Source organism: Bufo gargarizans, chromosome 4, assembly GCF_014858855.1.
Source record: "Bufo gargarizans isolate SCDJY-AF-19 chromosome 4, ASM1485885v1, whole genome shotgun sequence".
NCBI classification, from domain to species: Eukaryota; Metazoa; Chordata; class Amphibia; order Anura; family Bufonidae; genus Bufo; species Bufo gargarizans.
The window spans coordinates 505,331,923-505,355,897 of NC_058083.1; the positions used below are offsets into that span (position 1 = coordinate 505,331,923).

At 43.4% G+C, this 23,975-nt stretch overlaps 1 protein-coding gene across 1 annotated transcript in view; it reads left to right on the forward strand.

Annotated features, from left to right (window-relative positions):
• RPS6KC1 (ribosomal protein S6 kinase C1) overlaps window positions 1-23,975 on the forward strand; it is a 150,319-nt gene that overhangs the window by 88,860 nt on the left and 37,484 nt on the right. Inside the window, 2 exon segments of the mRNA XM_044289465.1 lie at window positions 6,710-6,757; window positions 8,656-8,788. Of these exon segments, the coding sequence (XP_044145400.1) occupies window positions 6,710-6,757; window positions 8,656-8,788 (181 nt within the window).

Genomic DNA, 23,975 nt, shown 5'->3' on the forward strand with positions numbered 1-23,975 from the left:
TCTGTATTGTTGAAACGGAGATGAAATAACCTTTTATTAAAAATGTTACAAAAAACCACATGCTTTCAAAGGGTGTCCTAATTTTTTCACATGACTGTATGGCTTTCAGAAAATGGATTTTTTTCTTTCAAAAAATGCTTTTATTGTGTAAAACCAAAATAAATTTAAACAAATACACAAATTGGATATCGCTGCGTCTGTAACAAGCTGCTCTATAAAATAGTACGTGATTTACCCTGTCAGGTGAAAGCTGTAAGAAAAATAAAATAAAAACCATGCCAAAAAACCCTACATCACAAAAAGTGTAATATTAAACTATCAAAAAGTAGTATGTACTCCAAAATGGTACCAATCAAACCGTCACCTCATGCCGCAAAAACTGAGCCCCTACATAAGATAATCGCCCGAAAAATAAAATGTCTTTCAGAAAAAAGACACAAAAATATGATTTATTTCAAAAATGCTTTATTATGTAAAACTGAAACAAAATAAAAAAAAGTAGACATATTGGGTATTGTCGTGTCCATAACAACCTGCTCTATAAAAATAGCACATGATCTAACCTGTCAGGTGAACACCGTAAAAAACAAAAAATAAAAACTCTGCAAGAACAGCCATTTATATAGTAGTATATGTATAGTAATATAGAGCAATCAAAAGTCATATATACCGCAAAATAGTACCAATAAAATTGTCACCTTATCCTAAAATTTCCAAAATGGGATCACTTTTCTGGAGTTTCTACTCTAGGGGTGCATCAGGGGGTCCTTAAATGTCATATGGCAACTTAAAATTATCCCAGTGAAATCTGCCTTCCAAAAATCATACAGCATTCCTTTTCTTCTGCGCCCTGCCGTGTGCCCGTACAGCAGTTTAAGACCACATGTGAGGTGTTTCTGTAAACTGCAGAATCAGGGTAATAAATATTGAGTTTTATTTGGCTGTTAGCCCTTGATGTGTTACAGGAAAAAATAAATTTTAATGGAAAATCTGCCAAAAAAGTGAAATTTAAAAATGTAATCCCCTTTTTCCTTTAATTCTTGTGGAACATCCAAAGGGTTAACAAAGTTTGTAAAATCAGTTTTGAATAACTTGCGAGGTGCAGTTTCTATAATGGGGTCATTCATGGGTGTTTTCCACTATGTAAGCCTCACAAAGTGACTTTTGAATTGAAGTGGATTTTGGAAATTTTCTTATAAATGTAAAAATTTGCTTCTAAAATTCTAAGCCTTATAATATCCTAAAAAATAAAATTGCATTTACAAAATGATGCAAACATGAAAGTAGACATATGGGAAATGTAAAGTAATAACTCTTTTATGGTGTATCATTATCTGTCTTAGGCCTCATGCACACACCCGTTGCCCGGCCCGCCAACAATGCAGTGCAGAACGGAGGCACGGAACCCCACAGAAGCACTACGGAGTGCTTCCGTGGTGTTTTTGTCCATGCCTCCGCACTGCAAAAAAAAAAAAAAGTTGAATGGGTCTCGATCCGTCCCAGCCACCGCACAGACGTTGCCTGTGCATTGGGGACTGCAAATTGCGGTCCCCAATGCACAGAACTGCTGCACAATGGCTGTGTGCATCAGGCCTTAAAAGCAGATAAATTCTAATTTTGAAAATTGCTAATTTTGCCTAATTTTCGGCAAATTTGGGATTTTTTAATAAATAAATAAAAGTAAGTTATATCGACTAAAATTTTTCACTATCACGAAGTACAATGTGTCACGAGAAAACTATTTCAGAATCGCTTGGATAAGTAAAAGCGTTTTGAAGTTATTACTACATAAAGTGACACATGACAAGTTTCCAAAAAATGGCCTGGTCCTTAACCCCTTAGGGACCACTTATACGTGTTTTTACAGCGGTCACTAAGGGTCCTTAGGCTGGGCCCATTCTAAGCGCTGCATGGGTCCACCGGGGAGCAGGAGCAGCCCTGCTCTGATAGCCTGGACCGGCAGGAGTGCCGATCCGGGCTGTTCAACACTTTACATGCCACGGCCAATGGCGCCCGCCAAATGTAAACTGTCTGCCATCGGCACCCTGCAAACGCGATCGTAGGGTGCTTATGTGTGTGAAGGCTGCCTGGGGTCTGATGTAGGCCCCAGCCCAGCCTTCAGTAATTTCCAGCAGGCTGCGCCTCTCTGGTCAATGTTACAATAGCATGGTGATGGATCATGTAATGAGCGCAGTGACATCACCAAAGGTCCTTTTCCTCAAAGAAGAAGAAAGAAGAGAAGCCGGGCTGCGAGAACAAGTGGATTAAGGTGAGTTTAATTATTTATTTATTTTAACCCCTCCATCACTATTTTACTAAGCATTCTGTTTTAAGAATGCTATTATTTTCCCTTATAACCATGTTAAAATCTACACAACAAAAATCTACACGACACCTAACCCAAACCCGAACTTCTGTGAAGAAGTCCAGGTTCGGGTCTGGATATCAAACATGCCGTTTTTTCTGACGCACGTGCAAAACGCATTTAAACGCTTTGCACTCACGGGGAAAAATCACGCATTTTCCCGCAACGCACCCGCACATCACCCACAACGCCCGTGTGAACCCAGCCTAAGGAGTTTCCACTCTGCATAGGACTTTTCATTCTGGAAATCAATGATGGTCCAGGATCACAGACTTCACCAGTGAGATCTTCTGATGGGTATCTAGGACATATCGCAAGATCTTCTTAAACCGAATTTCGCCTGAACTATACAAGGAGCCCCCCCTTCCATTAATTTTGGGCAATAAATTTCTTACTGATGACAAAAATGTAAAGTTGTTTTAGAACTTTTATTTTTTTTATACTTCCTCAATTCTATTCACTGCAGCTATGGCGCTGTTCATCCTGATCTTCCTGGTTTCTCTATAGAATACCAACCAGAACTAACACATATCGGCAAAGCAGTAAATCCAAGGGGACATTTAATGGTAGATGTTTGGAGAAAAAGATGAGTCGAGCATGTTGGATTCTATATACCCTATCTCGGGTGGGTAGCCTGCGGCACTCCAGCTGTTGTGAAACTCCCAGCATGCTCCATTTATTTTTAGGAGAGTTCTGAGAAGAGCCACTATGCAAGCTGGGAGTTGTAGTTTCACAGCAGCTGGCGTGCCGCAGGTTGCCCACGCCTGCCTATCCTTTTATTCTCAATGGAGATAAGCTGCTGCCAAAGGTGTCTCACTATGACTTATTCCACTCTCCCTTGAAGAACACATACACACTCGGCCAAGAGCCAAGTATGCATGTGTATGGGGGTTGACAAGCAATAAGTGTCCTTTTGAATGTGCGGTCTGCTTAAAGGGGCGGTCCCATGAAAAATATTCTACTGTTTTCAAACCAGCACCTGGATCTGAATACTTTTGTAATTGCTTGTAATTAAACATTTTGTATAGCCAGTGAGATATTCAATAAAATGTATCTGTATAGCGCCACCTTCTGTTTGTTCTTTTTCTTATTTCTTTGTCCTACTCACTGAGAAGGCTGCACATGCTCCGTTTCATCCTTTAACTGCCTCCTGAGCTGTGATAGGGAGAGCATGGACACGCCCCCTGAGCTGTGATAGGGAGAGCATGGACACGCCCCCTGAGAGGCAGCATAAAGGACACTCCCCCTAAGCGGTCAGCTTGATATAAATGTAGCAGAGAAATCGGTGGGGAGATCTCTGGATCCATGTGAGGTACAGGGCTGGTTATTGCTTTGTTAGAAAGAGACTGTCGTGTGCTATATGATGTCTGATTTTCATGTTTTACATTAACCATGGGATAACCCCTTTAAAGGGGTTTTCTGGTACAAGGCCATGGATGGCCCACCCTCAGGACAGGTCATCTGTATCGGATCAATGGGGGGTCCAACTCTTCTCACCTCTCCCAGTCAGTTGTTTCGGGCAGCCTTCAGCACTGGAAACTATACAGCGTATGTAAGGCTAGGTGCACCCGTGTAGTTCCTGTTGCCGGTGTACGGCGGGAGTAGATCGGCAGTACCCTGGCACTACACAGCACCTTCTGCTTCCAGTTCCGTCTGCTGTATAGTTTCTGCCGGCAGCTGCCTGAATCGGCTGATCAGTGGGGGGTGCGGGATGTCGGATGCCCATCTATCTGATAATAAGAACCTATCCTGAGGATAGGCCATCTGTAGATACCGTAAAACCCCTTTAAGATGCTGCAAGGTGATGAATAAAATATTATCCAGTTTAGGGTCTATCTATTACAGTTTTTTATTTTTAATATTTTTTGCACGTCTCCTGTGAGCTGAGTTCCGTGCTGTAATCTCTGTGTAGAAGGCTTTTTTCCTTTTTTATGGCAAAATTATAAATTTGTGGTGTTTTTTTTTTTTTTTCTTTCCATGGCGGCTGCTCCCGGGTAATAAAATCTCGCCCTTCTGTTTTGCTAACAAATGAGTATTCGGTGGCAGCGCCCGGCGTTCTCCCATCGCGAGGCATTTGCATCCCGAGCAGGGTTTTGTTTTCTGTGAAAGTCACCAGACTTGCACTGGGCAGCAGCGTGCAGGCAGGCACTTGTAATTAGTCTGCAGATTGCCTGCTCCTTCAGACTGAAGATGACCCTTCTGGATAGCAGCGACACGTGAACAGCTGGTGTATCCCCCAGTGGCCCATTTGTCCTTTGGTTTGTAACCAACAGAGTCGCAGCTCCATCCCAAGATCCACAGCAGGGCTTCCATGGCCTCCAAGGCTGGACAGCAGACGAGACACTAATAAATGTGATTACAAGATGTGGGATCCGTATCAAGAGATGCTGCACGCTAATGCTGCAGATCGCTGCCTCCGCCATGTCTCCATTTAAAGACATATCGCCGAAGAAAGATAGAAACGGAGAGTGGAGCCTGAAACCTGCAGCGCAAGGGTTACAGGGGGGGGGGGGGGGGGGGCATCCGTTATCCCTGGACCGACTGTCACATGGAGGGGACAAAGTAGAATCCTGAGGAAATAGTCACAGCACTGAGACACGCAGGGTTAAATAAAACTACTTTCACCGCTCTTTATATTGTTAGCGTCAATTAACACAGCAAAGCCACAGGCGTCCAGAGGTCCGGGGGAGCCGTAGATAGTGTGCGGCCTGCGTGAGAACGGGGCTCCTTGTAGAAAGGAATTTGGTGATATGATGTGTGCTAAATGGTGGAAAGCAAGTTATCTATCCTCATATTTATTCTATCTAATTATCTATATCTATCTATCCTCATATTTATTCTATCTATCCATCCATCTAATTATCTATCCTCATATTTATTCTATCTATCTATCCATCTAATTATCTATCCTCATATATGTTATCTATCTATCATAATATTTATTCTATCTATCTATCCATCTAATTATCTATCCTCATATATGTTATCTATCTATCATAATATTTATTCTATCTATCTATCCATCTAATTATCTATCCTCATATTTATTCTATCTATCTATATCTATCTAGCCTCATATTTATCTAATCTAATTATCTATCTATCTATCTATCTATCTATCTATCTATCTAGCCTCATATTTATTCTATCCATCCATCTAATTATCTATCCTCATATATGTTATCTATCTATCATAATATTTATTCTATCTATCCATCCATCTAATTATCTATCCTCATATTTATCTCATCTATCTATCTATGAAAAAAGAAATTCCACGGCACTTCCCAAAAATAGATCCGTTTATTTCACCAGATGCAACATTTCGGTTCTCCCTTTGGAACCTTTTTCAAGCAGTGACCAGGTTCCAAAGGGAGAACTGAAACGTTGCATCTGGTGAAATAAACGTATTTATTTTTGGGAAGTGCCGTGGAATTTCTTTTTCATTTATGGTTTGATGGGAGGATCACAGCCGCTGGCACCCCTTTTTTTCTACTTTTGTTCTACTATTGTTTGCAGTGCTGCCCAGCCGCTTTGACTTTTATCTATCTATCTATCTATCTATCTATCCTCATTATCTATCTATCTATCCTCATATTTATTCTATCTATCTATCTATCTATATCTATCTACCCTCATATTTATCTAATCCATCTAATTATCTATCCTCATTATCTATCTATCTATCCTTATATTTATCTCATCTGTCTATCTATTTATCTCATATCTATCTATCTATCTATACTGATATTTATCTAATCGATCCATCTATCTAATTATCTATCTATCCTCATATTTATTCTATCTAATTATCTATATATTTAATTATCTATCTCATATCTGTTTATCTGAATTGAATCTGAATCTATCCCTCTGAATTGTAAACCACTGTGGAATATAGTGGCGCTATATAAAGATTATCTCTCTCATATATACAGTATATATGTCAATCAATCTTTATATATCTGTCTGTCTTTCTATATGTGTATCCATGTATCCTATCTCATATCTGTCTATTGTCTGTGTATCCTGTCTGTTGTCTATCTATCATATATCTGTCTATCTGCCTATGCATGTATCCTGTCCCATATCTGTCTGTCTGTCTAGCCATCTGATCTTTGACACTTATATCTTCAGCGCACTGTAGTGTAAGATTGTCTTAGTCACTTTTCCCCCATAGTCTTTTATTTTTTTGTTTATAAGACCCATTGTGATACAATATTACAGCTTTTTTTTGCTGTTGAATGGCGGGTGCATTTACCTGCATCGGTCTAAGTAGCGACGAGATGGGGAAGAATCTGCACATGAATGGTGCATAGATAATAACTGTTCTTTTCTTTTTAGGTTCTGCTCGTCCTGGACACAAAGACTCAGGAGACCTTTATTTTAAAAGTAAGTATTTCTTTCATTGGTGCCTGCGCGCGACCCACCACGAGACACGTCTGACACGCCGGCGCGAGCTGGGAGACAAAGACGTATTTTTTCATTATTAACCATTGTTTTATTGTTATTAGAAGGTTAGTGTAGTGCAGGAATGCGAGGGAGGCGGCGGCGGCGGCGGAGCCGGTGTATTATTACAGGCCTGCCGCTAGGATAGGTAATCTGATTTACTGGTGTCGGTACTGGGACAGAACACAGAACCCCCTATAGTACAGCGTTTCTCACTGAGTCATGACGACAACCCCTGTTCAGAAATCCCCTCTTTAAACCAGAGTGGGGGGGTTGCTCTGTACTAGTGCCTCCCCATCCGGGGGCTCAAGCCGCCCTTGTATTACACGGACACCCGTTCATCTGAATGGCCGCTCAGTAATACTACATCCCTGTTCTGCAACCATGGCTTCTGCAGCCAAAATCATTTGTTTGCAGAAGGTACCAGGAGCGGGAATTGGGGCAGTCGGCTGATCGTTCCAGCGTCCACAAGTGATAGGTGACACATGTCCCTTCTCCTTATCAGAAATGGCATTACTAAGGCCCCATTCACACGTCTGCAATTTCGTTCCACATTTTGCAGAACGAAATGGCGGACCCATTCATTTCTATGTGCGGCCCGGCTCCGGAAATGCGGACCCGCACTTCCGGGTCCACATTTTCGTTCCCGAAAAAAATAGAACATGTCCTATTCTTGTCCGCAATTGCGGACAAGAATAGGGATATTCTATTAGTGCTGGCGATGTGCGGTCCGCAAAATGCGGAATGCACATTGCCGCTGTCCGTGTTTTGCGGAAACACGCTACGGACGTGGGAATGGACCCTTAAAGGGGGTTTTCTAGGAGTGGGTGATCACTAGCCGAATGGTGGGAGCCCGACACATGGTACCCCAGCTTATCTGCTGGTTAAAGAGGCCATGACTTTCGGTATATCTCTACAACATATCAATAGTTTTACTATTTTACAAAAAATCGGTAACCCTTTAAAGGGCCTGTCCCACATTTTGATATGGAAGGTCTACCCTCAGGATAGGTTATCAGTATCTGCTCGGTGGGGAGCAGACTCCCGGGAACTCTACCAATCAAAGAGGCCATGGCAGTCCGGTGAGCATCGTGGCCTACTCGCAGCTTGCCACACACAGCGCCATACATTGGCTGTGCTTGGTATTGGAGCTCAGCCCCATTCACTTGAATGGGACTGAGCTGCGCCTAGGCCACGTGACCAATGAACGTGTCATCACTGACCTAGGAAGAGGCCGCAGCGCTCGCTGATCAGTGGGGGGTGCTTGGAGTCGGACCCCCACCCATCAGATATTGTACTCTACAGAAAACCCCTTTAAAGGCCTTTTTTTATTTTAAATTTTTTTACCACTATGGTATACCACTTCTACCACGTGGCTTTATGACGTGATTGATATTCCATCCTTATTACATTTTCTATGACTTAGCCGACAGAAGGACGGGTGAGTGACCATAGCATAGCACGCCGCACGGTATGGGTGCGTCCGCGCGCCGGCTCTTCAGGTCGTCCTGTCTTCCACAGAAAATGAAAGCAGAAAGAGAGGTCACCCGGCAAAGTACACAAAGTGTCACTCTGATGACTTAGTTTGCGAGTGAGATTCTAATAAAAACGTTGACCCGTGTAATTGATTTTAATGGTAGCTTTGTGCCATCTTCTGTTCTCTGGCTACCTGCCAGATGCCATCAGCCGAGCCTCAGGGGATCGAAGGACATGTAGGAGCAGATGAGCTGCTTCTGTAAAGCCCACAGTCGCTTGGACAGATTAGTTTGGTTGATAAACATAAAGCACAGCAGGATCCAAAGGAAGCTCAGGGTACAACTGACCTTTCTGTTCTCTGTCAGGGGCTGAGGAAAAGCAGCGAGGAGTCCGGGAGCAGAAAGACTATCGTTCCCCGCTGCGTGCCCAACATGGTCTGCCTGCACAAGTACATCATCTCGGAGGAGTCGGTATTTCTCGTGCTGCAGCATGCCGAAGGTCGGTCAGTGCATCAAAGACGTTTGCAAATAGAGCGCTGAGATTGCCTGTGCCCGTGTGGTGGGCGGCCATTTATCGCAGCCCTCGCCGTGAATACACACAGTATCTCATCCCAGTGTATGGCCCGCTTACCTTGTGGTTTATAGTTACAGGCTTCCAAGCGTTTATCACATACAGAAAGTGAACACAAGGCACTTACTAATGTATTGGGATTCTCCATATTGCCTCCTTTGCTGGTTTGATTCATTTTTCCCATCCCATTAGACACCGCTCGTATCCAGGGGTTACGACCACCGAGCAATCCAGCAGCAGTGGTCGCGCTTGCACACTATAGGAAAAGGTGCCGGCCTCTCCTGTGGTCGAGACCATAGGAGTGCACAAAGGTGGTCCTCGCAGCGGTGGTCATATGAGCAGTGTATATTGCGATGGGAAAATGAATCCAGCCAGCAAAGGAGGCAATATGAACAATCACAATACATTAGTTAGTGCCTGCTATTAACCTTCTATACAGAATTAATGCCATTTGCTGAAGTGAGAGGACCCTTTTAAGGAGTTCTGCCATTGGAAACAGCCTTTAAGGCAAAATTCATAAAAACATGGCTGCTTTCTTTTAAAATCGGCGCCACACCTGTCTACAGGTTGTGTGCGGTATCGGCGCTCTGCCTCATTCACTTCAATGAAGCTGCAATACCAGGTGCAACCTGAGGACAGGTGTGGCGCTTTATCTGGAAGGAAGAAACCATGTTTTTCTAATCCTGGATCACCCATTTGCACAACTTTTTCCCTATCTGAAGGACAGGTGGTAAGTGTCTGATTGGGGTGTGGGGTCCGACCGCCAATCACAAAAATGGGGGCCTGTGCTCCCTGTTTGAATGGCGCAGCAGACATGCTCTACTCAACTGTATGGGACAAGTATAAGTGCTCGGCTATCTCTGGCAACATCATATAACTGAGTGGAGCTGCAGCATGCATGCGTGACCACCACTCCATTCAGACAGGGGAGCGCTCGCCCCGTTTTTTTTATCGTCAGGAGTCCCATTGGTCTGACTTGCAGATAGGAGATAAGTTGTCTTAATGGGGCCACCCCTAAAAAGGGGTATTACCTTCTCATTAAGTGATGTTTTACTACCGTATATGATCGCTGGGGGGTCAAACTACTGAGACCCTCTTCAATCCTGGGAATGAAAGGGCCAAATCACTATTTTCCCTCCATAGCGACACTCCTGACTCTCAAGGGACCTTCCCTTGCCCCAATTTACTTGAACGAAGCTATACTGTAGTTCCCTGCGCTGCAGGTAGTGAGGCGCCACTGTGTTGGGGCTGGTTCGCTGAATCAGCAGTGCAGCCCCTAGGTCCCAGGATTAATGGGATTCTCAGAGTTAGTGAATATCCCTTCAAAAACCAATGTCATATTGTTGATTATAAGGTTTCCCACCACTGAGACCCCAGCGATCAGCTGTGATCTAATATTTAACAGAGCAGTAAAGCGATTCCCTACAGCGCCACTACAGGGGAAATGAAGAATTGCACTGTGCCCACTGAAAACCCTGGTCTGTCCTTGTAATGCAAAGGCATGAATGGTCCTCCAAAGTGAGGGACGCTTTTTGTAAATGTAGTCCATATAGCCTAAGCCAGTGATGGCTAACCTTGGCACTCCAGCTGTGGTGAAACTACGACTCCCAGCATGCTCCATTTATTTCTATAGAGTTCTGAGAGCAGCCAAGCAAGTGGGGCATCTTGGGAGTTGTAGTTTTACCACAGCTGGAGTACCAAGGTTAGCCATCACTGGCCTAAGCCGATGGAAAATGCTAGCCTTCATGAGACAACCCCTTTAAGTCTTATTTGTATCAGCCAATAGAGCCCATTTAAAGATGACCTTTCAGGATCTACCAAAACAGACATGTCAAGGAAAGACAGGCCCTCTTTTTAATCGGGAAACCTAAACTGTTGTCCAACCCTTGGTCTCCTGCCCTGGACTCTAAAACCCCACTTACCTGTCCGCGGTCCCACCGCTGTTCCTTTCTTGGCCACTTCTGGTCCTCGCAGGACCAAGTTCCCACGATCAACCAGTCACATGTCTCAGCGGTCACAGCAGCTTGAATGCTACGTCACAGCAGGGATGTGCCTACTGTTCAAGCCGCTTAGGCCTTTGGTTAGCCACAGCTGCCTGGTCCTGCAGGGAACAGAGGTGGCCATGAATGAAGCAGTGGCCCCGTGTTCAGGCATGTGTTAGGTAGAGGGGAATAATTTAGTGTTGGAAAAAAGAAGGCCATGATAAAACCCAGCAAGCCTGGTCCTTCTGCTCTCCAACATCTGACGCCGAGTGAGTCAGGAGGACATGGTCCTGCTGAAAAACGAAGGAAGTCAGTACTAATGGCTTACAAAATAAAGACCGGCCGCAGTTAGCACATCGAAGGATTCGTGAGTACAGTCGCCTTTTCATTTTTGGCTGAGGGGTCGGGTAATATCAGTTGTTGCTGGAATTGCTCTTTAGTATCACTGAGGCTCTGGAAATGATCTCTATTCCACAAGATCGAAGAGATAGAAAACCCCATGATCTACTTTTTCATGAGTCTTTGCCAAGTCCTTCCGTTCATGTTAAGAGTTCCCCTGCTGGAATAAAAAGAAACTAGCCGATTCCCACAAGACTTCATTAGTATGTCGTCTTCTTTTTAACAAGAGGAGTTTGTGCCTAACATTTTAACATCCAGCATTAATCCTGAATATTACCGCTAACAATACAGCCAGTGGCGACACATATGGACACAAAGCAGAAATCGAATGATACGCGCAGTAAAATGGCTTGTGATGTCCCCTTTTGTGTTCCGATTCCCCTCCACGTGTGCGGAGCAGGTGGCAAATGAAATGTAATTGTCACACCTGGATGGTGATGACTCACTTAGAAAAGCTGCGGCTGACTTCACCCTTTCAGTGCTGATGTATTGTGCCTTGGTTGGACCTTAGAAAGAGAAGGGCCAAGGTGGTCCTTGTAGCGTATGATCGCAATTGTTTAAGTCCACAGAAAGCACAGATTTCTGTTTCATGTCTGAGTTTATTTCACGGGTCTTTAGCATCATATACAGTGAAATGTCTCCAAAGCTACCGCCTCTTTGAGAAGACCACCCCTCTTACTAGATTTACTGTGACAGATTTTCAGTTCCACCATATTGTTTGAGAAGACTATCCCCCTAGAATACCGCGTTCAGTGTTACTATGGCAGCCAGGACGCTATTAAAGTCCTGGTTGCCATAGTAGTAGTGGGGAGCGGTATACTTACCGCCCGTGCGGCTCCCGGGGCGCTCCAGAATGACGTCAGAGCGCCCCATGCGCATGGATGACGTGGTCCATGCGATCACGTCATCCATGGCGCCCTGACGTCACTCTGGAGCGCCCCAGAGCCGCACGGACGGTAAGTATGCTGCTCCCCCGCTCCCCACTACACTTTACCATGGCTGCCAGGACTTTAGCGTCCTGGCAGCCATGGTAACCATTCAGAAAAAGCTAAACGTCAGATCCGGCAATGCGCCGAAACGACGTTTAGCTTAAGGCCGGATCCGGATTAATGCCTTTCAATGGGCATTAATTCCGGATCCGGCCTTGCGGCAAGTGTTCAGGATTTTTGGCCGGAGCAAAAAGCGCAGCATGCTGCGGTATTTTCTCCTGCCAAAAAACGTTGCGGTCCTGAACTGAAGACATCCTGATGCATCCTGAACGGATTTCTCTCCATTCAGAATGCATGGGGATCCTGATCAGGATTCTTCCGGCATAGAGCCCCGACGACGGAACTCTATGCCGGAACAGAACAACGCAAGTGTGAAAGAGCCCTAAATGAATTAAGCACTTGGAAAGCATTGAATAATTTTGAACAGAACGAGTTTTACGCCAACAATTACCTGATCTGCATCAAAGTTTGCGTAGTAAACAGTGTATGAAAATGTAATGGAATAGCAAAGTTTCAAAAAAGTATTTTTTTTTCAATTTAAAAGTCTTACTTGAGCAAAGCCCAGCACTGTTGAAAGTACTTCAGGCATCTGCTTTTGCGTTTGTGAACGGTCACATTTTCCCATTGCAAGAACAGTAGTCCCCCATCATGTTGGGATTCCAGCGGCCTTGATTCCTGTTCTCCATTGCAGAAATATCTTTATGGAACCGCTCTCCATGTTCGTCACTTACGTGTCCAAAATTGGGTGGGAAAAGGTCAAGATGGGAATGTAAGAAATGCACTTTCAATGACATTCGGCAGCCAAGTTGTTCATATGCTGTAGGCATGTTGTCTACTAATTCAGCATAGTTTGCAGCTCGTCTGTTCCCAAGGAAGTTCTGCACTGCTAGCACAAATGCATCCCAAGCTGCAAGACGCTCTCGCTTTGTCAGATTCTTCTGCTGATCATAACTAGTGTATTTGCCACATATGTAGCAGAAATTGTCTGGATCGTTAACACGTTTGCATTTATCCATCTTAAATTTCAAAACTGATAGCACTATAACAGATCACTTTATCAAAATCTGTCCAGCCTGCCTTATATACTTACTGCTGACATCAGCCTGAGTGCGTCCGAACAGGTCTGAACATGTCCATTGGAATATCTCCAATATAAAGCATTAATATTATAACTGAATAGGCTTTGCATGTATAACTTTAAATCTAGACGTGTCAGGCAAATTCCGAGTACATATTTGGAATCGGCACGCTCATTTTAGTATAAATCACATGTTTTTCTCTAAGTAGCAAAATCATTGTTGCGCGGTGTTATTTGTGCTTGATGTCTTGAGGCTAAATGGACAGGAATCCCTGCAGCTACATTCTCAAAGTTAGTTGAAAATTTTCCCAAAAGAGTAATTTCCATTATAGCAGGAATGGGGGGGGGGGTAAACTCTCGGTGATATTTAATAAGGTTCATATTCGTGTGATGTCCTAGTGTCCGCTTATTTTTGGAGACCGATTTCATTTAAATATAGGGCACCAACAAAAGATGGAGATGATATTTTTAGGTCCGCATCTGTGCGAGTGGAAACCGCAGATGACCGCTCTCTATACTAAAAGACGTCCTTTGCCTGGGACAGATTCTTTTTAAAAATGTCCTTTGATCTGACACCCTATGGTCCAGAAATTCTACTTGTGTTAAATATAGTCTCAGACTCTGTTTTAATCTGAAATCATCTGTAATGTAAAAGAGTGAAATACAGGCACTGACAGAATGTCAAAAATAAGAAGACAGAGATGGAGGATCACGTGCAAAACGTAGAAGAATCCCTCATGCAGCAAGACAAGATGGAGCCTGAGCTTTTGGCTCCGCTGTGAGCCAAGAGACTGTGGGCACCAGGCAAAGGCTATTAAAAAAGAATTGCGCCTGAGATGACTGGTAGATTCTGCAAATTTGTGGAAAAAGTTGATAATTTCAGACTCTATTTCTTCCCCATTTTTGATTCTTTTTTTTTATCTCTGTTGCAGATGAGTTCATAGAACTGTCCATTAAATCAGCGATAGCAGGAACTTTACAGTTCACACTTATATAACGTTTTGTCCCACCTACAAGATTTTCACCTACCTCATTGTTCATAGTTGTCCTTTTTTTCGCCAGTAGATAGGGACAGTTTCTGAAGCTGAATCTTTTGGCTGTAATGCTCAAATGCTTCCCTTGCCTGAATATTTGGCCACTATGTTCATGGCTGTCACGGCGCAGTGTGGGTGGTAAACTCCACACCGAACACAGGAGGGAAGGGAAGATGTACTAGGCCTGGAAACTAGGGAAAGGGGAAAGGTCACCAACTAGAGAATCCCTAAACTGAGCCCTGACAACTATCAGTATGAACAGACCTCGAAGGTAGTAATGTTCATACACAGGAACCTAGAGCCCAATCTGACCCTAAAGTACACTGGAAATAGTGTCAGGACAAAAGACGACCTGTTCCTTCCCAGCTGAAGGAACAGGGGACTCCCTAAGGCCTAAAGATAGGGGAAAACAACAAACTAGAAATAGGGAAAAGACACTTAACGCCGAAGAACGCGGACGAGCAGGAACTCAGAGGAGAACCAAACGCCAGCACTTCCACAACCAGATGGAGCTATCAACCTCATAGCATGATGGGTGAGAACAGACTAAATAGAGGAGTGGGAATGACCACTTAAGCTACTCCTGAGACAAGAGGTATGGTCATAACCAGCAACAACACAGAAACCAGATCACTTCACTTGCAGCCAGTCTCTTAGATCTTCTGACCCCTGTCACGGGAGAGACCGTGACAACGGCATGATGTCATAGACTTTGCCAATTTTCATAATGACAAAGGGCCAGCTTCGGGGGTCCAGGGTGGAATTCATAAGGTTAGTTCTTTTACTTTTAGACTATAAGCAGCATTTTGGGGTTGAACCACAGAATACCAAGGCAGTTGGGTCTTTTAGGCCACTATCATGGCAACCCATTGGTACACAACAGTCATGTGAATACACAGTCCAGCGCAATAAAAACCTGTGGAGCAGTCTCGAGAACAGCAGCTTCAGCTCCATAAATTTGGCTGCTGTTGTTGGAGGGCATAACAGGTCCTCTGAAACACTGGTTCCAAAAACATAACGAGGCAGATTTACAATTGAAAATACACCAGTTCTGGCGGGTTTAGCGCCAAACAAAAACTGTCCTGCAAGCTTTGCGTAATATTTAACAACTTTTTTTTACACACCTTTTGAAACTTTTTACGCCTCATCTAACAAATAGAGGGGCTTGGTTTCACTGAAAAGGGGGCATGGTCTGAACGTGCCTCTATGTGAAAAAAAAATGCACCAAAATTTTGCGCATTTTTTGAGTAAAACTACATAAGCATGGCATAAACATAGACTACTAGACCGTTTTTTTGGTGCACAGTCACATTTTTTTGGCGTGCGGAATGGATAGAATTCCAGAATAAATCTCATGCAGGATTTATCATACTCCAAAGGTCCATGCACCAGAATAGTACATTTTTCTAATACTAAGACTACAGTGCTTTTTATTTAGTGTCTTTTTTTATGCATGTGATCAACGTGATCGAACAGGAAGTAAGACATCTTATGCCATCCCCAAACTTGGCAGCCAACTGTCCTGTATGTATTCGGGCCTTTTGACTCTGCCTGAAAGATGATGTTGGGGACCAAAAACGATCAGGCATGTTAAACGTCAACACTTGATTCTTTTGTTCATAACCTACTGCCATTGCTATCTGGCAATGTCTTCCTCCTCTCTCCTCATTGATGGCACACATACTGAACCAAGTGTGTATGTGTAGGGGAGTCAGAAGGAATAGCGGTCAGCTGAAAGGGTGCTGCATAACCTAAAGAACCACTGCGGAAAAATAAACTTCTAAATCTGAAATGTTTGGCAAATTCACAAATGTCTGTGCTCCTCTATTCTGAGTACGGGTCACGTCTGCTTAAAATCTGCACCATTTTCCTGTCTTAGAGCAACACCTGTAAAAAAAAAAAAAAAAAGCGTATATTTGCTGCAAAAAAAACAACAGAAAAAACAGCCTGACAAAGTCTCCATGACCTTATAGTGTCCTCCCTGCTTTGATTTAATTTGGATCCGTAACTGGGCACTGTAGGACGCGGTAATTCACCTGTGCCAGTAACGTGTCCCCTTTGTTGACAGGATTACAGTAAAAAATAAATAAATGACTAAGTTTGCTACCGGTCAAATAAAAAGCAAAAATAAAAAAAAATACCTTGCTGTTCGGAAGCTCTTTTTCTTCTGTCCTATATCTATTACAAAATCCATCTATTCAAATATAGCACCAATAAGATTCCTGGCATAGGCTGGTGTTGTATTTGGAATTGATTGCAGCTTGGCAGTAGTCGCCCTGCTTTGTGCGTAATTAATGCCAAACTGTGATTATGGGCACAGGCAAATAACGCCAGTTTAAAGATACTGTTAGATGTTCCATTTCATTGATGCCTTTTTTGCCCCTTTTTAACGTTCTTCTCCAGCAACTCTACGTAGTTTTTAATGTTAATTGATGAGTAAGTTCAAGTGCAAGTTGATTTTAGTGTCTCTTTTTTGTTTTTGTTTTGTGCTTTTTGAATTCTAGAGACTCCAAATCTCCCAAAATTTGGGTGTGCACTTCCAGATATAGGAGCCCTAAGACTCTGCTATATAACAAGGTTGTAACTAGAGATGAGCAAAGTTCTGAATTTCACAAAAAGATTTGCTTCTTTGACGAATTACGTTCTTTGTAAGCAACGCGTGCAGTGACGGGGATGGTATGTTTTTTCAGTCTTCTTATATTAATGGCTATCCTCAAGATAGGTCATCAATATCTGACCGGTGGGGTCCGACAACCCATACCACCAATGAAAAGCCGAGCAGAACTGCTGATCGGTGATCGTCAGCTTTCCCTGTATGAGCATGCACATCCAAATAGCAGGACCGCCCACTGGACTCCTCGGCATAGAAAGAGCAGGAATATAAATAATTTACATGTTTTACTGAATCTTTCCCCACAAAACTATATATCAATCTGCTCAGCACCTCCTGCTCTATAAAATGCTGCCGGTGGATTGGATAGCATTTTCATAGTGATAGGTTCCCGTTAAGTATAGGACCAGCTGTGTGTGTAGGGTTTTCACTAAATGGAGGTTAAAGACGAGGTGTGGTCCCTTGATGTTGTAAATGTCCCATTGGTGGGAGTCCCACCTCTGAGACCTGCTTGTGCCTCAACAGCACGGCTCTGTCAGGAATGGAGAGAATGCCCCATATCCTGGAGATATCATAAATGTCCAGATGGGACAACCCATTTACGACACCAGAGTATTTACAAAGTGATTTAGGATCTTTTTGATCCAGAATCTGAGAGTTGGGCTGTGTTCACATCTGCGCCATGGGGTATGTTTATAATTAAAGCCATTGGCAGACCCCTGTTGCATTATTAATGGGACCGTCTGGTCTGTCTGTTGTTTTGACAGCAAAAACAGCTCTATATTGTCACAAGTTCTTGTGACCAATGTCCAGTTTTCCACCACTGCTCTCCTGTTGCACCACGCTGCCCGCTTTGTGGAACGTGCGCATGCGCTGGGCTATCATGCACCAATGGACTCAGATCTCAGCCAGTGCTCAGACTTTTTGAAGACTTTTTTCCCCATCACTTAGTCCCTGAACAATAGGCTCATTTGATTCCTATCTGCTGTGTTTGTACCACAGATTGTCCACCCCAAAACCAGACATTGCTAACAAATATTGTTCCAGGTGTAGCGACCTGAGGATTCCTTGTGGGAAGAGTCCATATTCCCTTGCAAGGGTTGAGGGCGAAGGACTGACAATCCCTTAGACTCCAAATCCATTAGTGACCCATCAAAGGTGAAGCAAACTCTGACAGAACCACCTACGGGACCTGCAAAAGCTGAGGTGAAAGGTTTTCTCTGGTGTAGGAGCCGACATCTCCACTTGATGCAACTGATGACCAGTTAAGAAACAAAACATCCACCTTTCCGCAGTCTTGTGCTGTCCTGTTCATGTCCTCTGGTCTTCGGAATGAAAGTGGCATGATCAAGTGACTGCTGCAGCCAGACGCTGGCCCCAACAGTCACATGTGCTTGAATGGCATGCCACTGTTAATAATGTACTAGTGACGTGCCATTCAAGCACATATGACTTCTAAGGCCAGGGATTTGTTGCAGCGGTCACAGGACAAAAACAAAGGAATGGGATAACTGCATGGGAACGGCGGCACTGAGTACAGGGGAGTTTTCTTATTTACCGTATATGCCGGCGTATAAGATGACTGGGCGTATAAGACGACCCCCAACTTTTACACTGAAAATATAGAGTTTGGGATATACTCGCCGTATAAGACTACCCCTTTTTCAACACACAGCAGTACATTACTGCATCCCACCACCATCCCTGAATCCCACCACCATCCCTGGGTACCACTGCCATCCCTGCATCCCACCACCATCCCTAGGTACCACCGCCATCCCATGGTATCACCACCATCCCTGCAATATTTTAATAGTTTGGACTTTTTAGACGTGGCGATATGTACTATTTTTTTTTATTGTTTAGATATTTTATATGTAAAATTGGAAAAGGGGGAGATTTATACTTAATAATTTTTATTTTTATTTTTATTAAATAACTATTGCCCTTAGGGGGCTAGAACCTGGGATCTTTTAATCCCTTGTCTTATTCACCCTAATAGAGCTCTATTAGGGTTAATAGGACTTTACACTGTCCCTGCTGCATAGTGCACACAGCAGCAGGGAGCTGACTATGGCAGCCAGGGCTTCAGTAGCGTCCTGGCTGCCATGGTAACCGATTGGAGCCCCGACTTACACTGCTGGGGCTCCGATCAGAAGCTGCCACTGCCACCAATGAAGAAGGGACCCTGTCGCCACTGCCACCAATGATTTTAATACTGGGGTCGTTGGGGGGAGGTGCACTGCGCCACCAATGACTTTAATACTGGGGGTGGGGGGCTCACTGCTCCACCAATGATTTTAACACTGATGGGGGGGCGCACTGTGCCACCAATGATAATTAACCTTTAATACAGATACAGGAGGCGGGTACTGCCGACACCCGTCTCCTGTATTTATATTAAAGGTTAATTTTCATTGGTGGCACAGTGGCCAGGCACCTGCTATGCTGGCTGCTTGACTCTGGGGGAGGACAGACATTGTCCTAAGACAATCGCCCAAAAAATAAAATAACTATGGTTCTCAGACTATGGAGACACTAAAACATTCTTTTATTTTTTTTGTTTCAAAAATGATATTTTTGTGTAAAACTTAAATAAAAAAAATGTATACATATTAGGTATTGCTACGTCTGTGAGGACCTACTCTATAAAAATATCACATGACCTAACCCATGACCTAAATTTTACATCACCTTACATCACAAAAAGTGTAATGGCAAGCGATCAAAAAGTCATATGCACCCCAAAATAGTACCAATCAAACTGTCATCTAATCCCGCAAAAATGATACCCTACCTAAGACAATCGGCCAAAAAATAAAAATACTATGACTCTAAGACTGTGGAGGCACAAAAAAATCATTTATTTTAAAAATGCTTTATTATGTAAAACTGAAATAAACAACGAAAAAAAGTAGTCATATTTGGTAATGTCGCATCTGTAACAACCTGCTCTATAAAAATACCACATGATCTAACCTGTTAGATGAACATTGTAAATAACAAAAAATAAAAATGGTGCCAAAACAGCAATTTTTTTGTTACCTTGCCTCATAAAAAGTGTAATATAGAGCAACCAAAAATCATATGTACCCTAAAATAGTACCAACAAATTTGCAACCTTATCCCGTAGCTTCCAAAATGGGGTAATTTTTTAGGAGTTTCTACTCTAGGGGTGCATCAGGGGGTCTTTAAATGTGACATGGCAACTTAAAATTATCCCAGTGAATTATCTGCCCTCCAAAAACCATATGGCGTTCCTTTCCTTCTGCGCCCTGCCGTGTGCCCGTACAGCAGTTTACAATCACATATGGGGTGTTTCTGTAAACTACAGAATCAGGGCAATAAATATTGAGTTTTGTTTGGCTGTTAACCCTTGCTTTGTTACTGGACAAAATTGATTAAAATGGAAAATCTGCCAAAAAAGTGAAATTCTGAAATTTCATCTACATTTTCATTTAATTCTTGTGGAACACCTAAAGGGTTAAGAATGTTTGTAAAATCACTTTTGAATACCTTGTGGGGTATAGTTTCTAAAATAGGGCCATTTATGGGTCGTTTCTATTATGTAAGCCTCACAAAGTGACTTCAGATCTGAACTGGTCCTTAAAAAGTGGTTTTTGGAAATGTTAAAAAAATTTCAAGATTTGCTTCTAAACTTCTAAGCCTTCTAACGTCCCAAAAAAAGAAGATGTAATGATCCAAACATGAAGTAGACCTATGGGAAATGTAAAGTAATAACTATTTTGGGAGGTATAACTATCTGTTTTAATAGCAGAGAAATTAAAATTTGGAAAATTGTGAATTTTTCCAAATTTCAGGTAAATTTGGTATTTATTTTATAAATAATGGCAAGCGATCAAATTTTTTTTTATTTTGACTCAAATTTACCACTGTCATTAAGTACAATATGTGACAAGAAAACTATCTCAGAATGGCTTGGATAACTAAAAGCGTTTTAGGCTACTTTCACACCTGCGTTAGGTGCTGATCCGTCTGGTATCTGCACAGACGGATCCGCACCTATAAATGCAAACGCTGGTTACTGTTCAGTACGGATCCGTCTGCATAACTTAGTAAAAAAAAAAAAGTCTAAGTGTATATCAAACGGATCCGTCCTGACTCAACATTGAAAGTCAATGGGGGACGGATCCGTTTACAATTGCACCAATATTGTGTCAATGTAAACGGATCCGTCCCCATTGACTTACATTGTAAGTCAGGACGGATCCGTTTGGCTCCGGACCGCCAGGCGGACACCAAAACGCTGCAAGCAGTGCGGAATGGAGGCGGAACGGAGCCAAACTGATGCATTCTGAACGGATCCGCATCCATTCAGAATGCATTGGGGCTGAACTGATCCGCTTTGGGCCGCTTGTGAGAGCCTTGAAACGGATCTCGCAAGCGGACCCAGAAACGTGACACGTCTGACACGTCAGATTTGCAAAAAAATGGCCTGGTCCTTAAGTTGAAAAATGGCAGGGTCCTGAAGGGGTTAAGATTGTTACGGCGTCCCCTATTTTGCACATCATCAAGGTGGAAATAAGTCCTTCAGTTGAGTAGTATGAGTGTCTATGGTGGTAGAAAATGAGGACATTGCAGAAGTTGAGTCAGAGTATTGCTGTTCCAGTGTGGTAACTCTATCATTCAGGGACTGTATGGTCTCATGGACTGCCTGTAGGGCCTGGGCCTGTTTGGTTTTTATACGTGCCACTTGTGCTTCCAGGCATGATTTGGTGGGCAATGCCCTCACCATCTCCCAGAGTTCTGCCAGTGTGCGGTCCAGGGAAGCTGGGGGGGGGGGGGGGGGGGGGGGGGAGAGCCTCTATGTATATTATCAGGTGGCTGTGAAGGTGTAACAAATATGGCTGAGTGATGGGGAGGCTGGTACCTGTGGTGCGGTCTGAGCTATCGCCCTTGAATCCCTCTGTTGGTCACCACTGGGTCTACGCGTCCTAGAGGCTGAAGTAAGACCGCCGTCCCCAAGCGTGTCTGGGTGGTCTCCTCCAGCTAGAGAGGTAGAGACTGATGGTGGAGGTAGGTGAATCTCAGCGTTAATGTGGGAGGCTCCGTGGCGTGCGAGCCCTGGTGTAAAAGGCGCATCTGAGGAGCGCAGTGGTGCTGCTGGGGCCGCCATTACTGAGGCCTCTGAGTGCGCCGGCTCAAACGTTCCGGAGCGCAGGTATCTGCCTATTGATTGTTCAGGAGGGGCCACTGAATGACTCCTGCACCTCCTCCCCTTTGACATGGCCCGTCGGATAAGGTGAGATTGAGTTCCCCGTCAGTTTATCTGGTGTTGGTTCCGGAGGCCCAAGTGCGTGCGACTTCACACCGCCATGCTGAAGCCACCCCCCTTTCTTTGTTTTGTTTTTTAACTGGTCACCGGTTGCATCCATTGTGGTTGTCTGCTCCTAGACAGGACAGCCTATTTAATATCTGTATTGTCTAATTAGACATCAGACTATTTTTGTCTGGATTGCATAAAAGTAAAGGTTGACTAATCTTCTAGATATCTCCAGAATCTCCACTTGTCATCGCTGGTCTCTGTTTACCTCCTTTTGATTACACCCTTCGGTGACAGCAGATTTGACATTTTGGAAATGACTTTGAGTTATTGATTCTGATTGTGGATTAAATATTTGAGCTTGTTCCTTTCATCACATGTAACCGAGGTCGTTCTCCTTCCCCTGCACACATAGTTTAAGGGTTGCTTAATGGCTTCCACTTGGCTTCCTGAAAGTTGAGAGGCAATTTTCACTTTCTCAAAGTTAGCAGAAAAAGTTCTAAAAAGTTGAATGAATTGCTTTATTCAATTAAGTTTAAGACGTAGTAGAGTCATACTTTTTTGTCTAATGTCTGCATATTTTAGGCCCTTGATTTCTTCTGTGATGGTACTCCTTTCCCAAACATGTTTTCTGAGCGGACAGGTTCTTCCCGATGTGACGTTTGCCCTTACTTTGGTGTAGTTTCTTATGACCACCTAAGAGCTTAGTCAGATATTTGAAATTAGCGGTCTCCCCTCTTCTGTCCTCCTTCTACCATGGAGCCAAAGGGACTTTGCACTTGTTGGATTTCAGCAGTCATTCTGATGACCAGTAGTGGCTCTTGGCTCATGGACCCCAGTTTTTTCTTCTTAGTATTATGTGTGTCACTTATAGCAGTGGTCAGTTAATATATAGTATTATCAGTTGGTGCATCATTTTTTCTTTCAGCTGAACTCATCAGTAGATGGTTTTGGTTGGGGTCCAGGAGCAGAGAATGATGTTCAGCACCATAACTCATTTTGTTTCTGCGTGCAAAAAAATCACCTGACGTGGCATTACAGTCCTAATAATTTGAAAGGGAACATCATAACTTTTGTTTGAAACCATTGGAACGTGTAGCTTTGCTCAAATACTAAAGTCCTTTCATTCTTATTATAAGTAGGGGTCTAAGCTTATAGAAATCTTCTGGCATGTCTCAAAGATGGACACAACCATTAAAGAGCCTTGATGGCCAATACTAGGATTAAGTATAGGATCAGTGTTTGATCATAATCTGAGCATCAAGACCTCTACAGATCAGCACAAGGAAGGAGTTCACAGATTTTCTGGAAGTTCTCACTCCCTACCTTGTTCACAAATGTCCGGTGATTCATTTGCTGGTGCGGGCAGCCGTGCCTGGTACTCCAGATCCATGTTATTTAAGAGAACAGGATGAGGGTAGTATTGGGCACTGCCGCTTCTATGGATAAGCTGTTGTGTCTGTGTAACCAATGAAGAGGATGTGTGACCTCTTCAGGAGTGTTGATGCGTTTTGGTTATGCTGATTGGCGGTGGAGGTCAGACTCCACCAATCACTGTTGGCCTTTCTTAAGGATCAACCTTCAGTAATGAAGACCTGAAAAACTCCTTTAACTGCCAATGAAGAGGTTGTCTCATTAAAGACAAAATTCAGCTCATCACCTGCGTATTACACAATGGTCATTCAGTTGAAAGGACACCCATGTAGTAGAAGTGTGGTTAGAGACAGGTAGAAGTTAA